This window comes from Catharus ustulatus, chromosome 3 (assembly GCF_009819885.2).
Source record: "Catharus ustulatus isolate bCatUst1 chromosome 3, bCatUst1.pri.v2, whole genome shotgun sequence".
NCBI classification, from domain to species: Eukaryota; Metazoa; Chordata; class Aves; order Passeriformes; family Turdidae; genus Catharus; species Catharus ustulatus.
The window spans coordinates 38,884,955-38,906,787 of NC_046223.1; the positions used below are offsets into that span (position 1 = coordinate 38,884,955).

The following is a 21,833-nucleotide window of genomic DNA, read 5'->3' on the forward strand; positions in this document are numbered from 1 at the left end:
CACACTGAAGTACTAATAAAAGTGTGCTAACTGAAGAGCAAAACAATCTGTACACAAACAATTGCACTGTAATCTCTTTAAGGTTCCTTATTTTGCTTCAAATGTTATTTTAGCAAGGAACAAGGTAGGTCTGGAAAATAGCTGCCTTTCTGAAACCATGCAGGAGAAAAAACTGTTTTGCATACATTTTTATTTGGCTTCTTATTCACAGTTAAAGGATTCTTCTTTCTGAATAAGGTGTTGGAAGAAACACATTTAAGCATATACTACTCTAAGATGAGTGTAAAGGAAATTCAGCAACAGCATCAGAAGTGAGAAAACAATACAATCCTTAAGTAAGAAGCCTTAACCTGAAGGTTGCAAACAAATCACAGGAAACGAACACCTAGCCACAGAAGAGTGCCAAGCACGTGCACTTAGAATCTTTCAAGTGTCACACTGAAAAACCTCAAGTATCTGCTGGTTTCTACTAGCTAGGAAATCCTACTGCAAAAAATTAGTCAGATAGCAGATACTTCCACTGGACCAGCTGCTGAAATTCTTGTTACGGGATGAGCCTGAAAACCTACTCCATGAAAACTTGCTGTTATGTGACTGTGATTTGGGATGAGGAAGAATCACTTAAAAGAATCACACATTCAGGGGTGCACATTGCCCAAAAGGGAGCAGGAGGGGGTAGATGATACAGCAAAGCAATAGCAAATGAGACAAGACAATGCACCTCACTTGCATGTCACACCAGTAGATCTCTTCCCTGACCAAATACAGGAGAATTCAGAGTTCCTGCAGTAGTCCTTCCAGTGGAGGTACTGTGCTTCCCTGGAGAGGGCTGGATTACTCCCAGTTTGTAATTGTAACTGGTGATGACTGAGCTACTCTCTGCATCTTTGCATGAACTTTCCACATCATCAAGAGACTGTCCCTTCAGTTTCAAGACCCTTTCAGCACTAAAATCAGGTCTATAGCTGAAATGGCATTTCTACAAACATGAAATGATCTTCTGACTGTGATATTCTCCCTTAAATGAATAAATAACTGCAGCACCACAATGTCTTCAGATTCTGTGCTATATCATGGGTCATTAGATATCATGTTCCTGAGCAATGCAGTGTCAGATAGAAATGCTTGGTATAAACACTCCAAAATTTACCCCAGTTCAGTAATCTAGGAAGTTTGCTGACCAGATCTCATGTTTAACAAAAGGTGTTAGAATCTTTGTCATGTGAGATGCTAGACACCAAACAGAATGCAGTTCACCTATTGCTTCTCTGCCATCTCTCTTTCCAGTCTGCAGGCTATCAGCATCATACTTCAGATCAGGAATATGACACAAAAAAAAAGAAAATGGAAGAAAATGAAGACGAGTGACCCCTACAAAGGCTCCAGCAACAACAACAAAATAGTATCAGTGACAGAGAGGATGTCCTTTTCATTAAGGATCAGACTAAGTGCCTTTCTAGCTCTTCACTAGTCTTGTATAGAAAGCATCAGTATCAAACTTTTTTCATATTCATTTTCATAGAAAGCAGTCTCTTTCTCCTGAATTGAGAGCTGAGCCTAAGTGATCATATCCCTTGTAGGCTGAACTAGGAACTCTGGTAAAGGTTATGCACAGATGTCATTCAAACACACCTTCACCACACTCACACAGAACACCTGCAACCAGCATACAGTCTTCTGTGATTCATTCAAGCTCACTGTCAACACTCGAACACCTACGAAAACTGAGCAAGAACACCTGCAAGTGGCACAAAATAAGAAGGACTGAAATGTTATTAGCTGATACAGCAAATTAATGATAGTAGGGAAAATATGGAGGCATATGCTAGGCACTGCAGAGGACTTACTCATAGCAATTAATGCAATTCCATAAACACAATCTGTGAAAAAAGTTCAAGCTGTGATAGAGGCGGCAAACATACACACACAAACTCTTTATCTCACTCTATCAGTAAAACAGTGGAGGATCTGGTGCAGTAATTGCTCCTTCCGTCTTTCCAAATTAAAGTAGAGAAAGTCAAGGTTTGGTCTCAGTGGAGAATTGTTCAGATAACCAGAAGCACTGTCATAAGCACCTAACAGGTATAAAAGGGTATTAGAAAATAGGCTGAAGGAAGACATTAACCAATTGGAGTAGATGAAACTTTAGGGTAATGATTTCTACCGAAGTTCATTTTTTCTGAGTTTATCTACATTAAAACTAACATGGGCATTTTCTTATTTCCACACTGTATTTCCACAGGTATTGCCATGGTTTGACTTGAGAGAAAAAGAGAAGGTTAAGGTGATGGTTCAGTTTTCTAAACGTTCAAATAAATACCTTCCCTTTGCAAGACTATCAAATCTGGCCTCCAATTTTCCCCCAGTAGTTGTTGTAAACTTTCCATAATCTTCACCAGTGGCTTTGTATGGACATGGTATGTGGAATTAAGAGCACAAAGGCTTATGCAGACAAGTACCCCTTGAGAAAAATACAATTTACAGAGATTACTCAAAACAGTATTTCAGAGAGGCTAAGAAAGCAGTCTTAAGTGTCCTATGAAAACTCTTCGCTACATCAACATTGACAAGCATAACTCAGGTTGCTTTATAAATAAAATACTACAGGACTGTGTTAAGGACATTGTGCCATACTTTGACAACAGCAGACTGCTTCCTCTGCAGCATAAGATGGTGGTAAAGAAAAGCGGAAGAAGAAAGTCCAGCCTCTCTGGGCACCTCTTGCTTCCTAGCCCTTCCCAACTACTTAACTGCACCAAAGGAGAGAATTCTCCTCTCTGCCTCAGCACCACCTTCATACAAACAAGTTAAATGGCCGAGGGCTCCTCTAAATGCCAAGAAACAAAGGACTGAGGATTAACACAGCCCTGATACTATCATAAAGTCTTGTTCAGATATTCATTCCTCACATTGCAAAATTTATAGTTGTATATGGGAGGAATTAGCTTTGCTGTGTTATAACAGTCAGACAAGATGATGGAACATGTAATAGTTCTCAATTTCCTCTTGTTTTGTTTCTAGGAAGGTCAGTAATAAGAAGAATCAGTTTCCATCTTATTTTTGCTGCAGTTGAACAGGCATCAGGGTGCCTCTTTCTATGCAAACAAGGGCCTTCCCCTCAGCAGGATCTACAAACTGCAGCCTACATAGTGTAACTTTACCCAGAGGTGTAATAACACCACTTTCATGGCACAACAATAGGTATTAGCACTACTATAATTTATTTATGAAGGCAGATTAGAAGGTAAGTTGATTTTAAGGCCCTTGCACACCATCCACGCGACCATGTCATTGCTGCCAGGTCTTTTGTTTATGCAGCACTCACCTGGTGCAGTGTCAGCAGGAGGCCAGTTTGCCACTCACCCTGGGAGCACAAGAAGCTCATTTCCCCCAGTACAGAGGCAGCAAGAGGACAAGATAACAAGGATGCTCTACTCAGAGGCAAGTATCTCTCTGTCAGCACATCTAAAGTAGCCACGTATCCTGTACTTGTATGTCCCAGTCGCATAGTCTAGGCACATGAACAGTCCACAGGAGCACAGCACACTCTGCTTCACCTGGGGTTGCACCTCCACAGCCAAGCAAGCACAAACTGGTTTGGGAAGTACAACCACCTTCCCACTGTCCAGCAAGCTCAGAGCCATGTGCACATATGGCATGATTCCCAAGACAACCTGTTGCTTCTATGTGTCTGGCCAACTTCACAAGCTACAGCAGAATAGCTGTGTGTACCCCTCATGGTGGTTTGCTGTCACATAAGAGGGAGGAGTAAGGTGTATTCCCACCTCTTCCATTTCAGGCACAAACAGCATCTATGAGAACTGTGATGTATTCCACACTAAGTGCTTCCTACCTTGGCTCCCTATCTTTTAGAAAAAGAAACTGAGGACTAAATGTTCCTAAATTATTTAAAAATAAAACCCAAGATTGATTGCTTGCCCAACCTTTGCTCTTATGCCAACTTTCAAGCACACTTACGTTTGAAATTTTTATTCTTATCACCCTATTGAGGTTTGCAGCATTCAACTTCCTTAATAGGGTGCATGATGTTGATTTCAGTATAAGGGACTTTATCTGGGTTGTCATTTTACAAAAGGGGGAGTGGATTAACAGGCAGTTGAACCAACCCACAACTATATATTTGAAGCCAGAACATATTTTCTGCAAGTTAGATGCCCGAAGATTTTGATGTCTTGTTTTTATTTTGGGAGGGTTGTTAGGTTCTTGTGTGTGTGGTTTCTTTTGCTGTTTCTTTGTTTTGGGGTTTTTGTTTGTTTGTTTAAACACGAAAGAGCGCACAACCCTTACTAATCTTGTGGCTCACAAACACCAGCACAGACAAAAAGTTTGTTCTTTTGAAGCTGGATGTCCAACTTGCAACAACACTCTTCAGTAAAGGTCAAGACATACAGAGGACTAGAACTAACCATTACTCTGTACATATTTGTCAAATGGGATAACAGGATCAAACAGGAAGAGTTTATTTAGAGTATGAGAAGTATCTTCCTACTCAAGTGAGGACAGGTCATTTATCACAATAGCTCTTTAGCTTCCCATATGCATTATGACAGCAGACAGTGCATGAGGAGAAGTGAGAATATTATGTTTTTATATAGGAAGGAGAAAGGAAGAAAAAGGGTATAAGAAAATACTACTGCTTGAAATACAAAAACCCCCAACTTGCCCAAAGAGCACAGCATCAAAGATAAAATAACTCTTCAATTTCATGGAGCCATTTATCTCTACCTTTGACATCAAATGGAAAACAATTGAACTTGCAGGATCTAAGGACAATTGCTGCTTTCATTTCATTTTTCAATTAAACCATGCCTGCTCTAGTTCACTCTTTGGTTGACCTGGTGACTCAGGTTGTATCAGCCTCTCAAGGCAACATGATGTTTGTCACCACTGCAAAAGCACATGCATCTTTATATTCTCCAATGCTGAACCTCATTGTCTCCAACTGCAGGCTGTTTCCATGACTTTCATCAGATCCATACAGATCTGACTTATTAGTCACCACATCAGTGCCCCCCAAAAACACATCCATTTTGATTAATTGGTCTTTAGTTCTTTGAAATATTTTCAAATTAACTATCATTTTCCCCTTTCCAAATATCACTCAGATAAGGGTGACTCATCAAATGCTAGCTTGTTCTGATGTAAAGCTAAAATAAACAGCTTTTACCAAGACATACTTTGCTCTAAGCATGACTGGGCAAAAGCCTCACAACACAAACTATTCCAGTGGCATCAACACTGAAGACTAGATCAGCAACCCTGAGTACAAAGCCATCTGCCCCACCAAGGACAGGCATGCAGGACTGCTCCCTCTTCCATACTGTCCATCCCCTAGATCAGACTAGATTGAGCTAAACTGAAGGATTCAGCCTGAAGACTGTAGAATAGCTGGTATCTCTGCACTAGCTAGCCAAAAACAAGAATGGGCCAGAAGGCATTGCATAAAAAAAATAATATATACCTATATACAGCTGCACAGTATCTTCTACATGCCATGGTTTCAAACTTACACTATGCTGCCAGGCAAAAGATAAAACCTGGCCATATTCCATGCCACTGTTCATAAATACAAATGAATACTACTTGCAAATTCACTATTTCAGGGACATACACACAGCAAAAATTAAATTTTTCAGGAGGAACATCATCTCTCCATTACAGAAATAATAAAACAGCATCCCCAATTTATTTGGGCCTATATACTCTGACGCATTTGAAACTTAAGTCAAAAGCATGTTTTAAAAAATGCTTTGAATAGCTGCTCATCAGAGTTACTGATGAAAGATAAATAATCCCTAGTGGCCCCTAAGTTGAGGCATGTGACAGATTTCTATCTCATACAGTTTATTTTGAATACTAACAATGTTTTTCCATTTCAGGTTTCTAGTAGCAGAAAAGGTTACTTGAAAGAAATCATTTTGGTGCATTTCTACAGCAGAATTGTTAAAATGCTGTACTGGAGGGCTGTTTTCCCAGTATGAAAACATCCTCAAGTCACTTAGCATTGACAGGGACATTTCACTTGAATCATCTTCAGGGAGCAACAAAAAGCATGCATTTTGCAATGGTTTCCTTCTAAGAAAGAACTTTTGAGTTTCAGAAAGGCCCAGGGAAATCTCTCTGGAAGGTGGACACATTTAACAGCACACTCCTAAATACCGCATGTGGGTACATTAGCATTTCTATAACAATTTCTGTGAAGAATTCTCTCTGCTCTAAGTTAATGCAGTTGTGTGGAAGTATGAAGTAGCAGTACAATAAAACGCTGAAACTGCAGTTGTAGCTCTTTAAAAGCAAATACATAAGCAAACTGATTATAACAAAAAAACTGCACATGCTCTGATAATTTACTGTTGTCAGGTAAAGACTCTACCAAACTCCGACTAATAGAGAACACACAAACGGGTACAGCTCTCACTCATTGTACAGGAATTGCCTGTTTTGTCGAGTGCCAGTCAACTGTCACATCTCACAGCAGTTTCAAAGATCTGGTTTAGCTACAATATCCTGAGCTCATGCCCTCATCTCCCCCCAAAAAAATCAGTATCATTCTAATCCCTGTTTCTTTCAACTGGTTACAGGCTACCTCCTGTATTCTGAATTATAACTACATGGATATACTAAATACATACAGATTCAGCTTAACACCTGAATACTATTTAAAAATACCACAGTTTATAATTGGCTTAAGAAGCACATGAAATCAAAGATTCTTCCCTTTTTTTTCTGTTATTTGCCAGTCCTGAATAAGATTTGCACAGGAAACATTTACACCTAGATCATAAGCAAAATCACGGATGATAAGATTGAATGCATTACTGGAAGTGACTTTTTAACACTGTAAGCCTTACAGATAATAGCTGAACTTGCTGAGGTGCATTATTTGGTCAATATTTCTCATTTGGTTTAATGAAACATGACGGACAGTCAAATGAGAAGCAATCTTACTTCAACATACTGAGTCAAGCAAGTATCCCACTATAAAAGAGTTAAGCATTTCAGCACAAGAAGACACTTCGACAAGGCATACATCTCTTCAAACAAGTGCAGGTGCTGCAGACATGACCTTCACACAGGCTTTGAAATCCAGAACTTTTGTAGCAATTCCCTCAAGACAAAATACAAAAATACTTTAAAAAAAAAGAAATCTTACGGCTTGAAATGCAGTAAGCCAGCCTGCAGTTGATCTTCCTGAACAGTTGCTTGTTGATTGGCCAAAGTATAAGTGTAAAGAGTTGAATGAAGTTAATGATCAGTCCTGACACTATAAATATGTAGCAGATCAGAAGGTGGCAAATGAATTGCGACTTCAGAAAGCCAACGATGTCCATGATTTGCTGAGAAAGCAAGAGGGTACCTTCAGACACAAAATTCAGAAGACAACCTGCAAAACCAAATAGTATCAGCAGTTACAGAGTGCATTTATTTCTACAGACAGACTTAAAACAGACTTCATGCTTACACTTCAATTAAAGTTAAATTTACTGTAGGAAAAGGCCTGATGTCAGTTTTGCAAAAATAACAACCAAAAGAGAATCCTGTATTTGTGAATAAATTTACATTTGGCTTTGGAAACAAATTTTTAAGTTTCAATCTCAACCCTACAAAACCCGTGAGCATGAGTCCACTCCATGGACTACAATACTATTCCATAAGGTCTTCATCGATAAAATACAAGCAAATATTTTGAAGTATATGACAGCTTTGATATAAACTTACATTTTTATTTTAATTGTCTGTACTTTCTAAGACATACACTGTCACCTCTGTCATCTTCAAAAGCAGCTCCAAACACAAGCTTTAGAGCTTGATTAGGAGATGTGCTTTTCTCTACAAGCTATGCTAGCCATGGTCCCCAAACAAGAGGTAGCAGCAGCCTCTTAATTCTAGCTTTATTGCCCTCTTCCCCTCTCATACTCAAATAACGGTTGATTTTGGCAAGAGAATAAAAGCTTGGCTATGTACAATACACACAATTTGTTCAATTATTCCTTGACACTGATTCTGTCAGTTGTAATCCATAAACCTAGAAATGAAACATCAATAACAGTACTAAGCCATGACCCAGCAGTGTTTCCAGAAAGGAATCAACTCTAAGGTTACTTATGAAATGTTTGAATAATTTTGGAAAGGTCCAGTCCAACCTTAGCAATTGAGCATTCAGAGGAAATGTCCTCTGCAGCGTATTCTGACCTATCAAATATTGTACTGACCACCCCCTACCATTATTATCACCACTGCTAGAATGAAGACACATCTCTCAGTAAACACAACCCTCCATAATCTGAATACAGTTAGACAGGAGGTGCTTCTGCCTGTTCCATTCTTCCACTGTTTCCTCCTCTGAGATGTGGAAGAGTTTTCCCAGGGAGGAAGCCCTGAGACAGTATTTCTGAATGTGCCAGTCACGTGCAATAACAAAACAGCAGCTGTCAGCAGCCTAGGGAATTAACTGATGAAAAAAATCTTTACGCCTATCCTTTTAGTTTATATGAGACCCCATTATGTGAGGCCCTGAGTCGAGATCAGTGTCCTGAAACATTTGTTTTACTGCCCTTTGCTGACTCTGCTCACCACAGCAAAGAGCACACACAAGAACTGCTGCAGAGCCTTCGGAAGTTATTTAGCCAGTTTTCAACCACAAGGAAGATGAAAAAAAATTTAAGAAAGAGAATCAGTACTGTTGTATAATTTATATAAAGAGTGTATGGCAGTCCCAAGCCTATTATTAGCAGACAAAATGTGCCCTTTTGTTCCCTTTATCTTGCTGTACTATTCAGTACCACAGCTGACACCAGCTGTAGCTCAGAATGGCAGAACAGGCCTTTATTCATTGTAGTAACCACTGTCATGGAGCTTGCAAAAAGCTTTTCCAGCTTTAACAAACCTTCCTATTAAAGATGACTCTTAGGGTAGCAGACAATTTACCAGCTTGGCTTTGACCAAAGGCTTTGTTTTTGAAGGCTAAGCAGAACAAGAAATGTTTTCTAGCAGGAATCACTGCTGAGTTTCTTCTCCAACCCTTCCATTGAACACTCAGAAGACAAAGCTAAATTAAAAACATTCTTTAAAACAGTCATAGCAGAAGCAACCAGCTACCTGCAAGTGGATGGTTTCAAAGACTCTAGTGTTAAAAACCCTGATGATTGGGTTTATCCCACTGTTCTTGGTTAAAACTGATCAGAAGGGTTTTTTTGTGCTAGTTTGCATGTTTAATTCTAGCCCAAAGAATCACACTAACATAATTACTAGAGATCAGTAAGACATGGGATAAAACATAGAAACAGCAGCCACAAATAAAGACTGGAGCACTGTTTACTTAGTGAAGACCTGAAAACTCACTATTTGATATAAACAACATAAATCTACTGCAGTAAGCAGCTGACAGACAGACTTTGTAAAAAAAATAATTAGTCTTTTTGTCCATCAATTAACCCAGCAATTTTTCTTTTTTTTTTTTTGTTACCTTATAGTATTAACAGATGTCAAACTTTATTAAAATGTTATGTTTATGTGAATCATTTACTTCCTACTGGGTCTTTAAAATAAAACTTCATAGAAATAAAATAAATATGAGATAACCCTGATAAAACATAATTATTGCCTTACAATTTTATTAAGCTACAATGGAATGTCTGAAAATAATTATTCCTCACTTTCCTCCTTCAGCCATCAAATTTCAATTCAGTAACGCTTCAGGGAGCTGCTTTAAGGCAAGCTAAATCTACTCAAGCAGTATTATTCACAGGCATCTAACCTAACTTGCTTGCAAAAGGAACAAGAAATGAGAGACGCTGCTTAAATTCTTTTCCAAAAAGTGTGGACTACAAAGAGAAATGTTCTCTTTTGACTAAATGAAATGTCTTCCCTATAAAATGTGCAACCTGAACATTGTGTGCAGAATGGGTGCTAAAGTTTCTGTTTCTCAGACATAACCTCATTCTTTTAAGATTTTTTTGGACTGTTTTTATTACCCAAACTCCAACAATACAATTTATTCTTGGTACAAGTTACAAAAAGCATCAGTTCTGATCTTATGAATGAGGTCTAGAAACACGGGGTGAAGAGTCCACAGGAACAACTTACACTTATTCTTTGTCTTCCTAAAAGTCCTCATGGGTAACATCAACATAACATCAGCTGAAGTGATAAAAGAGTCAGGTCTTTAATTCTTAATCCATGATGTTGGTTTAATAAATTAGTGATTTCCTTATAGATAATGACTGAAAATTACAGCAATCTTTTAAAAACAAAAGGGCCAATCAATGCATTTTCTCAGAAGCAGAAGCTATTAAGACCAGAATGCTGCCAAGAAGCTCTCTTGTATCAAGCACCCCTTAAAATTAATTAGGAGAAAATGGCTAGCTAGAGTATCTAAACCAGATAGGGACTTTCTTTAATAACAGTTTTCCTTTGGATACAGAACAAAAGACTCAAACCTCAAATGTCTGTTTAGGGACCAAGTCAAAAAGCATCTATTCATGTGACTAAGAAGTTGAGGTTTAAAAGCAAATTACATGACTCTCTTTTCCCTCCAACTTCCATTCTTCAGCAAGACTCACCATGTTTTCTACTTCAACTACTCTCAGCATTTCTTTGTGCTTCGACTAACTGACCAGGAGGATATAGAAGTGATACCAAGTAAAGAACTCTATGCCAGCAGAGGCTGCTGTCAATGAACCGTTCTATTTCATACTTCCAAGTCAGTAAAAGTGCTTTGAGACTACAACTAGAGATTTCATAAAGAACACAACTGTTTGCACTTTTAGAGGTGTCACACACTGTTTCCAAAGTTCACATAGTATATAGAGTTCTTGGACTGTGGAAAGCAACACAGTATGTATCTGACAGCATCTAGATCGAGGTGATATCACCCACTTAGAAAGAGATGAAAGTCAGCACTATACCTCTTTTTTTTCAGTACATATTTCAAGCTTACATTAAAGTTTTCACTTACATCTAGTCTTTGATTTAGTCCTCAAATGCTTTGCTGCAAGTTAAAAACAACCAACCAGATTATGATGATGATGCCTGCTCTTGCATTTTCTCATCTAAACCAGATTCTTGGACGGACGAGTTACAAAGACTATCATGAAAATATGCTCAGGTCAGATTAAACAGTCTCAGTAGTGCCTTTTAAGTCAGCATCAGTTGCCACCAAAATCCCTGTATCTGGCACTGGTGAGGCCACAATTGAGTACTGCATCCACTTCTAAGCCCCTCACTACAAGAAGGATATTGAGGTGCTGGAGCATGTCCAGAGAAGAGCAAAGGACCTGGTGAAGGGTCTGGAGCACAAGGCCTGTGAGGAGCAGCTGAGGGAGCTGGGGTTGTTTAGCCTGGAGAAAATGAGGCTCAGGAGTGACCTCATGGCTCTCTACAACTGCCTGAAAGGAGGGTGTAGCCAGGTGGGGCCAGCCTCTTCTCCCAGGAAACCAGAGACAGGACAGAGGGACACAGCCTTAAGCTGTGCAAGGGGAGGTTCAAGTTGGACATCAAGAATTTCTTCACAGAAGGGGTGATTGATTAGACATTAGAATGGGCTGCCCAGAGAGGCTGTGGAGTCACTGACCCTGGAGGTATGTAAAGGAAAGACTGGACCTGGCACTCAATGTCGTGGTCTGGTTGACAGGGTGGTGTTCTGTCGCAGGCTGGATTTGATCTCTGAGGTCTTTTCCAATCTGATTGATTCTGTGAAAAGAGCACAGACAGCAGCACCGCATATACATTAGAGTCTATTTTAACGATGCTGCTGTACATGAAATATCTATGCAAAGCAAGTCACAGGAAGCCCCTGTGCCCCTCTCTTTCTGTTAGCATCAAACCAACAAAAGTAGGGTTGCATCCATGTGTATATTCATCTGCAAGGAGACTGTATCAGTACCCACTATGCCAAAAAAGCCCCCAAATCTGGAGGAAGAATTATCTATTTGAATTATCTATTATCTATTATCTATATCCTCACTTTCCACCTCCCCCAAAGGCAACTACTACAGCATTTTTTCACTGCCCTTCTTTGTTACCAGCCAGCTGATGATAAGTAATATCAAACTTCTCCAAGTAGAGTCTGTTTTGACCATGATGGTAACTGGTGAATGACTCCCCGTCCTTATCTCAGTCCACAAACTTTTTTGTCGTATTTTCTTCCATTGTCCTGCTGAGGAAGGTGAATGAGGGAACAGTTTGATGTAAACCTGGAAGCCAGCCCAGGTCAACCCACCACAATTTCCCCAAAAAGTCCCAAATTGGGGAATAACTTGAGCATATATTAAGATCTTTCCCCAAAGTTAAGGGAACTTAGGAATGCTTTTAGATTTTCACGAGGAGTCCTGCATTCCAGAGCTGCATATTGTTACAACGGAAAGATCAGTTAGTCTGGCTGTTTCAAAAGCTGAAGAATGAATACCATCTATCAGTAAGATTTAGAATTTCAAATTTATATACTTGCTATAAAACTGACTTATTATTTATCTTCTAGTGAGCAGAGATAATTTGCATAACAGAGTGTAAACATAACAGAAGAAATAAAAGTAATTTGGGAGTTTTCAAACGGTTATTGCAGCATAATGCTTTCACCTTCTCCCTTCTAAATTTTCTCCCTGCTGTGATCTAATGTAGGGAAAACAGCTACACAAACTCTGCACGCCTGCCAGGACACAAGTCCTCTGTGTACACATACCTTACTGGGAAAATGCATAGCAGAGCTCCTGTTAGACTCAATGCTTGTCCCAATAGCAAAGTGTTTATACTGTTTATACTTATATTAGCAAGGTGGGGAGGATGACAGCAGTTTGAGAGAGGCATGCATAGTCTGGGAAGGAGTGGGAAAGATGGGGAGCAACTGCCCAAGTTCTGGTGAGAAGCAGTTCAGTCTTGCTCCTTTTTCCAGAAGCATGAAATATTCAGGGAGGAGGGAGATGAACTTTAAATACATATCAATACAAAACTCCCTGGAGATGCAACATTTAGAGACTGCAGGTCTTGATGCTGAGAGGAGGTATTTATTTGGAAAGAATAAACCCCTTGGAGTTAAGGACTTCTGTTCCAAGCTTCTAAGGAGATCCTCGAAAAATACATCAGGGTGAAGAACAACAGTTATAGCAGGTGCAGAACATGAAGTTCACAAAACTAGCGCTGGAAGACAAGTTGCTTCTTTCCAAAATGCCAAGTGTTGCTGATCAACTGTTTCCCACACAGATTTCTGTACTTTAACACATTAATATATATGCATATAAAGATATATAAAGCACAATTATCAGCAACTTGCTCAGGAAAAAATAAAGACCTGTGCTAAGATACTCAAGGCATAGATGAGTTTATCAGAGTTCAGTCCCAAGTTCAATCCTGGGGACCACTGTCCCTCTGTTTCCTTTTTCTACATTATTAATTTAACTGGATCCATTAACTTAAAAAGTCACTTGCAATGACAACAAGGGCAGCACCGCACAAAAGTAAAATTTAGGGACTATGCAAGACATCAGGACTGAACAGTAAAAAAAATTACAAAAAAAGTATACTGACAATCTAAGCAGGATGTGGGCTATGCTGTGACACTAACAAAAGCAACCTGGATAGTTCCTCAAAAATAACTAAGGTGAATAACCACAAAGGGTGTAAGACATGCAACTGTATCACGTGCTCACAGACAATTTAATACTTGCTTTCATGGACAACATTAAGCGCTTAATCAAAGGTGACCAGAGCCACACATTACCGTCATCTGGCACTCTATAAAAAAGAGCCAACAACAGCCCCACAAAGATGCTTGCACAAAGTCACTTCAGTGACTTACAGCATACTGCGAAAGTACAGGCGGTTTATTAAATTACCGATTCTGAATGTTTGCAACAAACAAAGCCTTACCAAATATAAACGCACCTACACCCATCCGTAAGTAGAGATACGTTTGCATTTATGATATATAAAATTTTGTACTGAACAGTCATGACCAACTGGGGCAACTGTTCATTTGAAGTACAGAGACCAGAGTCAGTCTAGCTAGGCATTTACCCTCAATGTACAGCCTAAGAAAAATCTCTCAAGGGTGAGACCCACACTATCACTCCTTACACAGGAAATTAACACATTAAAAACTACAGAGGCAGCAGGGGCAGTACAGCAGGATGTTGCCACCTGCATTGTAATACTTATCCAGCATCAAGGGCACACTGATCACCTCTTCTACACTGGGCATTTCAGGAACAGATCCAACACAAGAGTAACTACTGAGCTCTTTAGTGGTTATTATAAAAACATTTCTTTTAAAAGAGCCCAAATAAATGGGGGTAAGGAAGAAGGCCGACAAAGGATTATTCAGGAGCTGGTACAAAAACAGAGTTGCTTTTTAAAATTGTGCTGGAAGTCCAAACATTCTCTTGATAAGAGATAAGCTTTGGAAAGGAGGCCTCTTGCTTATGCCACTGATTGCACTGATTGCACTCACCTTGTTTTAAGAACTATAAATTACATTCACAGCAACACAAAGGGTCAGCACAAGGAACAGGAACTGCTTATACAGTCTCAACAGACAAAATACTGACCCCATATCCAAACCACGTTTATACATGAGGCAACACAGAAACATGGGTCACATTTACTTCAAAGCTTCAAATATTTAATCCTCCTATTCTTACCCACAATGAGTTGCAAAGTTAGACTGTGAAAGTATCACCTCCTAACTCCAATTGTACAACAAACACACCTTTAACACAAAAGCAGCTATATCCAGGCAGAAGAGTTTCATATCCTCTCAGCAAGCTTAATAATATGAGCAAGTCCATTTCTCTATGCAAGATCAAATCCTTCATGTATACAGGATTAGAAAACAGTGTTAATTTTGCAGATGTTTCCCTATATTTATCCATCTCCTCTGATAGGAAAGCTCCAGCCATTGAGAAGACACTAGGAAAACAAACCTGGAAAGATCCCTGTTGCTGCTCCCCTCTTACGTAGAGAGACTGTGAAAGTTGCAAGGTAAATCCACGGAAGAGCCAACACCAGAACCACAACCTGCCACTTCCCCAGGCTCCAGTTTTCAATATAAAATAGTACTTTTCATACTCCTTTACTTGCCTTCTTGCTCACATTTTCCTTGCAACACATTTTTAAAGGCCACACATAGAGATCAGAGAGGGAATGGACACATGCCACAAGGACCTTCAGTGGAAGTACATGATGCAATAGGTATAAATGCTTCTGTGCAGCCCAGGATGTATGTGCTGATCTCCCTTCCTTTCTCCATTCCTCAAGAAATGTAAGTCAAGTATTCAGCAACCTGGATGGCTGTGTACTATAAACTACCAGGTACAACTTTAGCACCAAGTGGGCAGTATTACATATGTGTGCACACAAACATACATCTCTCCTATTAGTCTTACCCTGAGAAGGAATCAAAGGCGTTGACAGATGCTACAAAGACATCAATCAGAAGATAAAATCATCAGCACTGGGAAAAAGGTAACTTTCTTTCCTTGCTTCCATATGAAGACTTCTTTAAATTTTCTGGAATTGTGACTTACATTTTAATAATTTTGGACAGTGTCTCTAAGCGTTTTCCTAAGAGTCTAATTCCTAACTCATTTGGCTTTGTTGTGCTATTTAAAAAAAAACCCAGAAACTGCAGCTACAGAATAACATAGCATTTGTGGCAGCAAGAATCTTAAAAAAAAATAATAATGGAAAGCGGCAGAGATTGGGCATGAGTCACTGAGCTGAGAAATACACCACTGCTGGTTTCAAGTGTGACTTCCACTGAGCTGTGGGCTGGTAACAAATTTTCTACTGTCCCCAAAACCCCAGTGTGATTACTTCTGACATGGTGCCTGTCTTTGAGCAGCTGTACAGCCCCTGCTGGATACAACCATGTTCTCCTATTTGATGGGTCTGAGCCCTGCTGCCCACGCTGCCACAGATGCAACAGGTACATGGCACAGACCACGTTCTTTATGCTTCCAAGACACGGTGTGAGCCAACAGCATCGACCTTCTCCATGAGGGAATCCAACAGCTTCCAGTACAAATCACAAGACATTGTTAACTGTGCTGGAAACAAAAAGTGCCATTCACCTGATTACAGCTCTAAGGCTTTTGTATCTTCTGTGACAGGAGACAGTCTCCTTCAGCTAAGTCATTTGCATACTTTTAATTAATATGAAGCAACATTTGTATGCTCTTTGAATACTAAGGAAACATTTAACAGAAAAATACTCACAAGGCCTTTTTTTAACCTCTAAGTATTGATTTAATTTGTCTATATTCTATCATATGATGCTGAGGAGTATGAAGTAGCTAAATTTCTCCTTTATGAAAATCACATCCCAAAACTGGAAATGACAATGCAAACAAAAGATCTAGCCACACCAAGACAGAGATACACAGGATATTAATATTCATTAAATATTGTTTAATGATTATTTCTGTAGAAAATAGTTTACTGAAGAATGAAGCTTCCAGATTTATTATTCAAAGAAAACCAACTCATAGCCCTGAGAGCTAACACCCAATACTTAAAGAAAAATCTTATAGCTGAGATGTGGAGGCATGGTTCCAAAAATTATGATGCCAGCTGCAGTGAAAAGTTCAGATGCACCTACCCAGGAAACAACCAGACATCCAGATGCCAAGTAAAAACCTGAATAAATATGGTGACAGGTTTACCCACATATCAGCAGTCCCATTCTACATCAGTTTTTACTCACCTCTGCCTTATGATATGAGTGTTCAGAACTATTTTGCAACAACATGAACTAGAAATACTTTCAGCCTCCTCATTCTCCCTGCCCATCAGTCCCCTAGCAGCCCGATTTAATTTGAGAACTTCAGAGAATAAAAGCCTTTATCACAGGCACCAGTAATAAAGGGAGGTTTCATTTTGGACCTGACTCAAATTCTGTTGAAGCCAGAAGAAATCTCTCAACAAGTTTCAACTGTCTTTGCTGTTTAGCAAATATTATGACTCCAAAACAGCTAAATGTGATGTAACTACTCAATGATCTTATATTCTAAGCACCTAAATCCAGGACTCATTAAAACCACCTTAAACAGCCAGCAAGATCATTCAGAGACAGTGTTTGATCTGACTGCACTTTACTGGATGGCAAGTGTGCAGATGTTAACAGCTTCTAAACATGCAGATAAGAATCCAGGAACATTTTTATAATTTTTGAATTCAACTAAGCATTAGATACATAAACATCTACCTGAATTTTCAACAACATCACTGAACAACTGCATATGCCCAGGTCCTTTTAAAAGCCTGGCTTTGAGCATTTTTCCTGCTTACTCTAAATATTTTTGAGATACTTTTACAGGACTTAAATTCAAAATGAAGCTTTGGGGTGAAATGCAGTATTTATGCACATTCTCAGAGGCATAGGCATGTAAAACACATACAGGGAACCAGAATCACAGAATTAACCCCTGACCAACCACCTGTGACTTGAAGAGGGGAACCTCATAAATGATTCAAGTGCAACTGTAGTCTGCTTGCAGGCAGAATGCTTCTAGACCTTCCAGAAGTGCAAAGCAATCTGCAGTAACAGCATTTTCCAAATTGCTCAAAAACACGGTAATAAGAGGCAAACTACAATGTGCGAGAGAAGCAGGACACAGTTTAACTTTCACAAAATAGCTGTCACTTGAAATCGTGGGCCATTTCCCTATGTACACTCCCCCCAAATATATTTCTTTCCCTGTCTTTAACAGCAGATGTAAAGTCGAGTCTTATCCTTTTTCTGATAGGTGAAAAAACCTGCATTATCTGCCACTGAACCAGCATGGACAAATCTTGATATCCACCTAGATCCTGCTGGGAAAACGTGACTGAAATTTAACTTTGTTGGTCCAATCAAAAGGAAATCTAGTGCACATCAGACGTTTTTCAGATGTTAATAAACAGTCCTACATACAACTGAAACCAGTGTGCTTGTCTTTGCCTGCAAATCCTAGCCTTCTGTCAAGTAAACCCCCCTCTCAGTGACCTCTATCTCTGACTCCTTTCCAGCCTAGAACCGGTTAATTGCCTTTCCCTGTTCCTTTTATTTATGCTGCAGTAGAAACCTCAAGCCAGGTCAGCCTTTTTGCAAGCAGAAGAAAATTATTTCAGTGTAAAGCTCTTTGTGGCAAGACATGACACAACATACAGAAGAGCAGAAGGTCAAAACAGTGGCCTAAGAAATAAAAAGGCTTTAAGTTCAACTTGAAGAACAGATCACAAGCAGGACCATAACCCAGCATCTCCTAGTGAGCTCATTACAATTGTTAAACCACTCTGCTCGGTTCCTAACACATAGCTTATGTGCCTTTTCAGCAAATCCATTACATCTAGCATATTTTCCTCACATTATCGAAGAGGGGTCACCTTTGCAGTATCTTCATCTTTGCCACAACACAGAGTCACTCATTCATTTCCATTTCTTCCTTCTGTGACCTCACCTTGGACCCTACCTCCTCTCCTGTTAGAGGCACTGGAGGAAGGCAGGGGAAAAGCATGAAAATGAAGTGAGTCAGCAGTTTCTGACCAGCAGAATGCACACAAGCATTAGTCAGAAGTGATCAGGCTACTCACCATTGTCAGATGTGAATGAGCCCAAGACCACCAAACAACAGACTGGTGAGCAAACTTTCCTAAACACCTGAAAATGAATCACTGGGCAAGGCCACCCCACAGGGCACTTCAGGGAAAAAACACATTCTCAGCTGCCACATAACAGTGCTGAAAGGCAACAAAGCACACAGGGTACTGTTTTGTCACATTTCTGCTTCCCTTACAAAATGCCCACTGCAATCAGTACAGCTGAACCAAACAACCTGATGAGACACTTACCTTTACTGGTATAATATTTTCCCTAATAAGTGAGGCCCACAGCTGCAAAAGCTTTTCCTAGGTAAAGCTCATGCACAGTGCCCTACTATGCACTGTTGCCCTCTGGCTCATCTGCTCCCTTATCAGGACACACCGACAGCAGTAGTAGTGACGCCATTAGTTAGGGACGTGACGTTCCACATCATTCAGTGGAAATTGGAATTCTTAAAACTTAAGACCAAATTACTAATACAAGTTCTAAGGGCCACAAGTGTTCATTTGCAACACAAGAATAGTACCTTGCTACTCTCAGCACAGCTGTGACAGTGTCTTCCTGCAAAAAGAGATTTGAAGAGGTATTGTTCCCAGTCTTCACCTTCCAGCAATAAAACCAAGGGTACACAACAGAAAAAACAATCCCCCCCTTTCACCAGGGCAGAGTACAGATATAGGATTCTCATCCATCATCTGCAAGAGAGCCCTTCTCCTACAAAACTCTTCTCTGTCATGGTACAGTAAGTCCATTAAACTGTGAGTGATGTACAACCATCGCTCCAGGAAAGCACACCTCACTTGAGAGAGATGACACTGCTTCAGTGCCCCTGCATTTGGGCTGGACAGAGCAAGATTTACCGTAAAAACAACCTCCCCACCAAAATGATACCTAGTGAGTTTCAAGAAACACAGTTAATTACTGTACTCTGGGCACAGCATACTCTATTCTATGACTCTGAGCAAGTGCTAACCTCTCTCTACAATTTCTCCACACCTAAAATGTTACTTCCACTTTGTTGAGAGGCACTTACTAAAATCTTTTAAAGTGCTTGCCAACAACACAACTAAACTTTACTTAAGAGCAACCTTTATCCATAAGCAGCTTGCAATACGTTCTCTCTTCTTTGCAGGCTTCCCAATATATTCTTCCACATGAAACCTGGCCCTGTCATCCATAAAACACAGTTCCAGTTTCATTTTTCGATACAGCTTATTTAGGCATTGTTAATGCAAAACATTAATAGGGAAGAGCAAAGCTACACATAATATTTACACAAATTTCTCAAGTGAATAAACACGTGTTTTAATCCATAGTATTTGGAAAACCACAGCATTGTACCAGATACAAGCAGCTAAAGAAAGAAAATGACAGCAAACAGTGAGAGCACATCAACTACTCTACTGATCCATGCAGCCAGACTTTACACAGTAGCCCTGGCATATACAAACAGACCTCCGTACATTTACACCAATCTTATCCTTCACATGAGAAGTTAGAGAAAAAAAAAAGGCTGCAAATTTCAGCTTAGGTTGTTTCACAACAGTTTCTCTACTCCACCAGTTTTTAATTCTTTTGCTACTCTAGTGTGAGGTCATTACCAGTACAAGCTGAGGCTACAATCTCCTGGTACAACTTTCTGGGCTGGAGGCATTACTGTTTTTAAATAAATGCTTGGGGTCTTTTTGTTTGAGAGTTTCTGGCATCCTTCTACCTTCTTGTAAAGAGTTTTCATGTGGCAGCAAGGTTGCTCGTCTCCCACACAAGCACCTGCATAAGGTACGTCATTCTTAGATGTCTGCACAGGGACTTAAAAGATGACTTTTAGAAATGTGTGACAAGGATAAGGACCAGAAGTCTTGGTGTGACATTGTTGAAACAGATTTTCTTCGCGGGTTATCTTTTCAGCCTTTCGAGTGAGTGCTCACTTGTTGAAATAAATGCTAAACATCACTACTTGTTATTTAAATAATGTTCACCACACAGTATCAGCCGACACACCTTAAGTCAGTTCGCGGCCATTATTTAATTCGGCTTAATTATATTTATGAACATAAGCGACAGGTGAAAGGCAGCGTTCCCACAACACGTGAGCACATCACCAGGGAGGCAGACTGCCCCTCTCCCCAGCTCACGGACTCCCGGCTACGGCGGTCGGAGCAGCCGCCACGACCGACCCGCGCCGAGCCCGTCCGCTCCGGGGCACGCCGCGCCCGCTGTGGAGCGGCGCCTCCGGGCAGGCGGCAGCGAGCGGGCGACGGCGCCCGCCCATTCCTGGGGCAGCCGCACCGCCCGCCCCATCCCCGGCCACCGCCGGCCGCGCCACGCCGAAGGAAGAGTGGAAGGGGCAGCACGGCCGCCCGGCGCGGCAGAGGGGGCTCGGCGGGGCTGGGCCGCCGTAGCTCCGCCGTTTCCACGGAAACCCCGGCGCGGGCAGAGCTCGCCACACAAAGGGGGCCCGCAGGCGTTAGGAAAATTCTCGGCGGCCGCGGGAGAAACGGCGCGGGTCCGGGCGGCAGGGGAGACCCAGGGAACTTGTATTCGCAGCCCACCGCCCGCCTCTCCCGCACGCCCCGGCGGCGGCTGCCGGTCCCTCGCCTCACCGCCACAGCGCGCCGGGGGGCGGCAGCACCAGGGAGGGGCTGGCTCGGGGCTGGTTTTTCCGCCCGGGGCAGCACGGCGGGCGCAGGAAGGCGGGCGGCCCCGCACCTGCGAAGCGCGGAGGGCGCCAGGGGGAGAGCACGTACCTGGCGCCGGCGGGCCGGGGCACGCGTGCCGCGCTGGGGCGCCGGGAGCGGGCGGCGGCCGAGCCGCACCGGCTGCCACTACTTTGCACGCGGCTGAGCGGGCGGGTGGCTCGGGCGGGGCCGCCAGGCTCCACCCGCCGGGCGGCTCCACTCCGGGAACAGGGTGCCCCCCGCCTTCCCTTCCCGCCGTCATCATGTCACTTCCTCCGGGGGCGGTGGGAAGGGGCGACCCCTCCCCGCACCGGCCTCGCCCGCCTTTCGCTGAGGAGCGGAGAACGGGACTTGGCGGTGCCGCGCCGCGGCTGAGAAAGGGCCGGGAGCTCGGGGGAGGGAGGGGAGCCGGGGAAGGGGCGAAGCACAGCGCCCGTCCCCTGAGCATTCCGGCGCTGATCGGAGCCGAGTGCTCGTCATCCCTTAGCGGGGTGATGCGCACCTGTGACTGTCTGACGCTTCAAGTAGAAATCGGACAACCACAAGGAACTCCACGGCCT

The 21,833-nt window shown here is 41.6% G+C and overlaps 1 protein-coding gene across 3 annotated transcripts in view; it reads right to left on the reverse strand.

Annotated features, from left to right (window-relative positions):
* Positions 1 to 21,388, reverse strand: part of AGPAT4 (1-acylglycerol-3-phosphate O-acyltransferase 4) — a 70,730-nt gene extending 49,342 nt beyond the window's left edge. The window contains exons 1-3 of one of the 3 annotated variants that reach the window (XM_033055034.1): positions 21,343 to 21,368; positions 11,623 to 11,712; positions 7,175 to 7,405 (exon numbers count right to left, since the gene is read on the reverse strand). In XM_033055034.1, coding sequence (XP_032910925.1) covers positions 7,175 to 7,352 — 178 coding nt within the window. In that variant the 5' untranslated portion in view covers positions 7,353 to 7,405; positions 11,623 to 11,712; positions 21,343 to 21,368. Of the gene's footprint in view, positions 1 to 7,174; positions 7,406 to 11,593; positions 11,713 to 21,342 lie in introns of all 3 variants that reach the window. The other 2 variants (XM_033055032.1, XM_033055033.1) reach the window with 2 other exon arrangements.
* Positions 21,389 to 21,833: the final 445 nt, after the last annotated feature.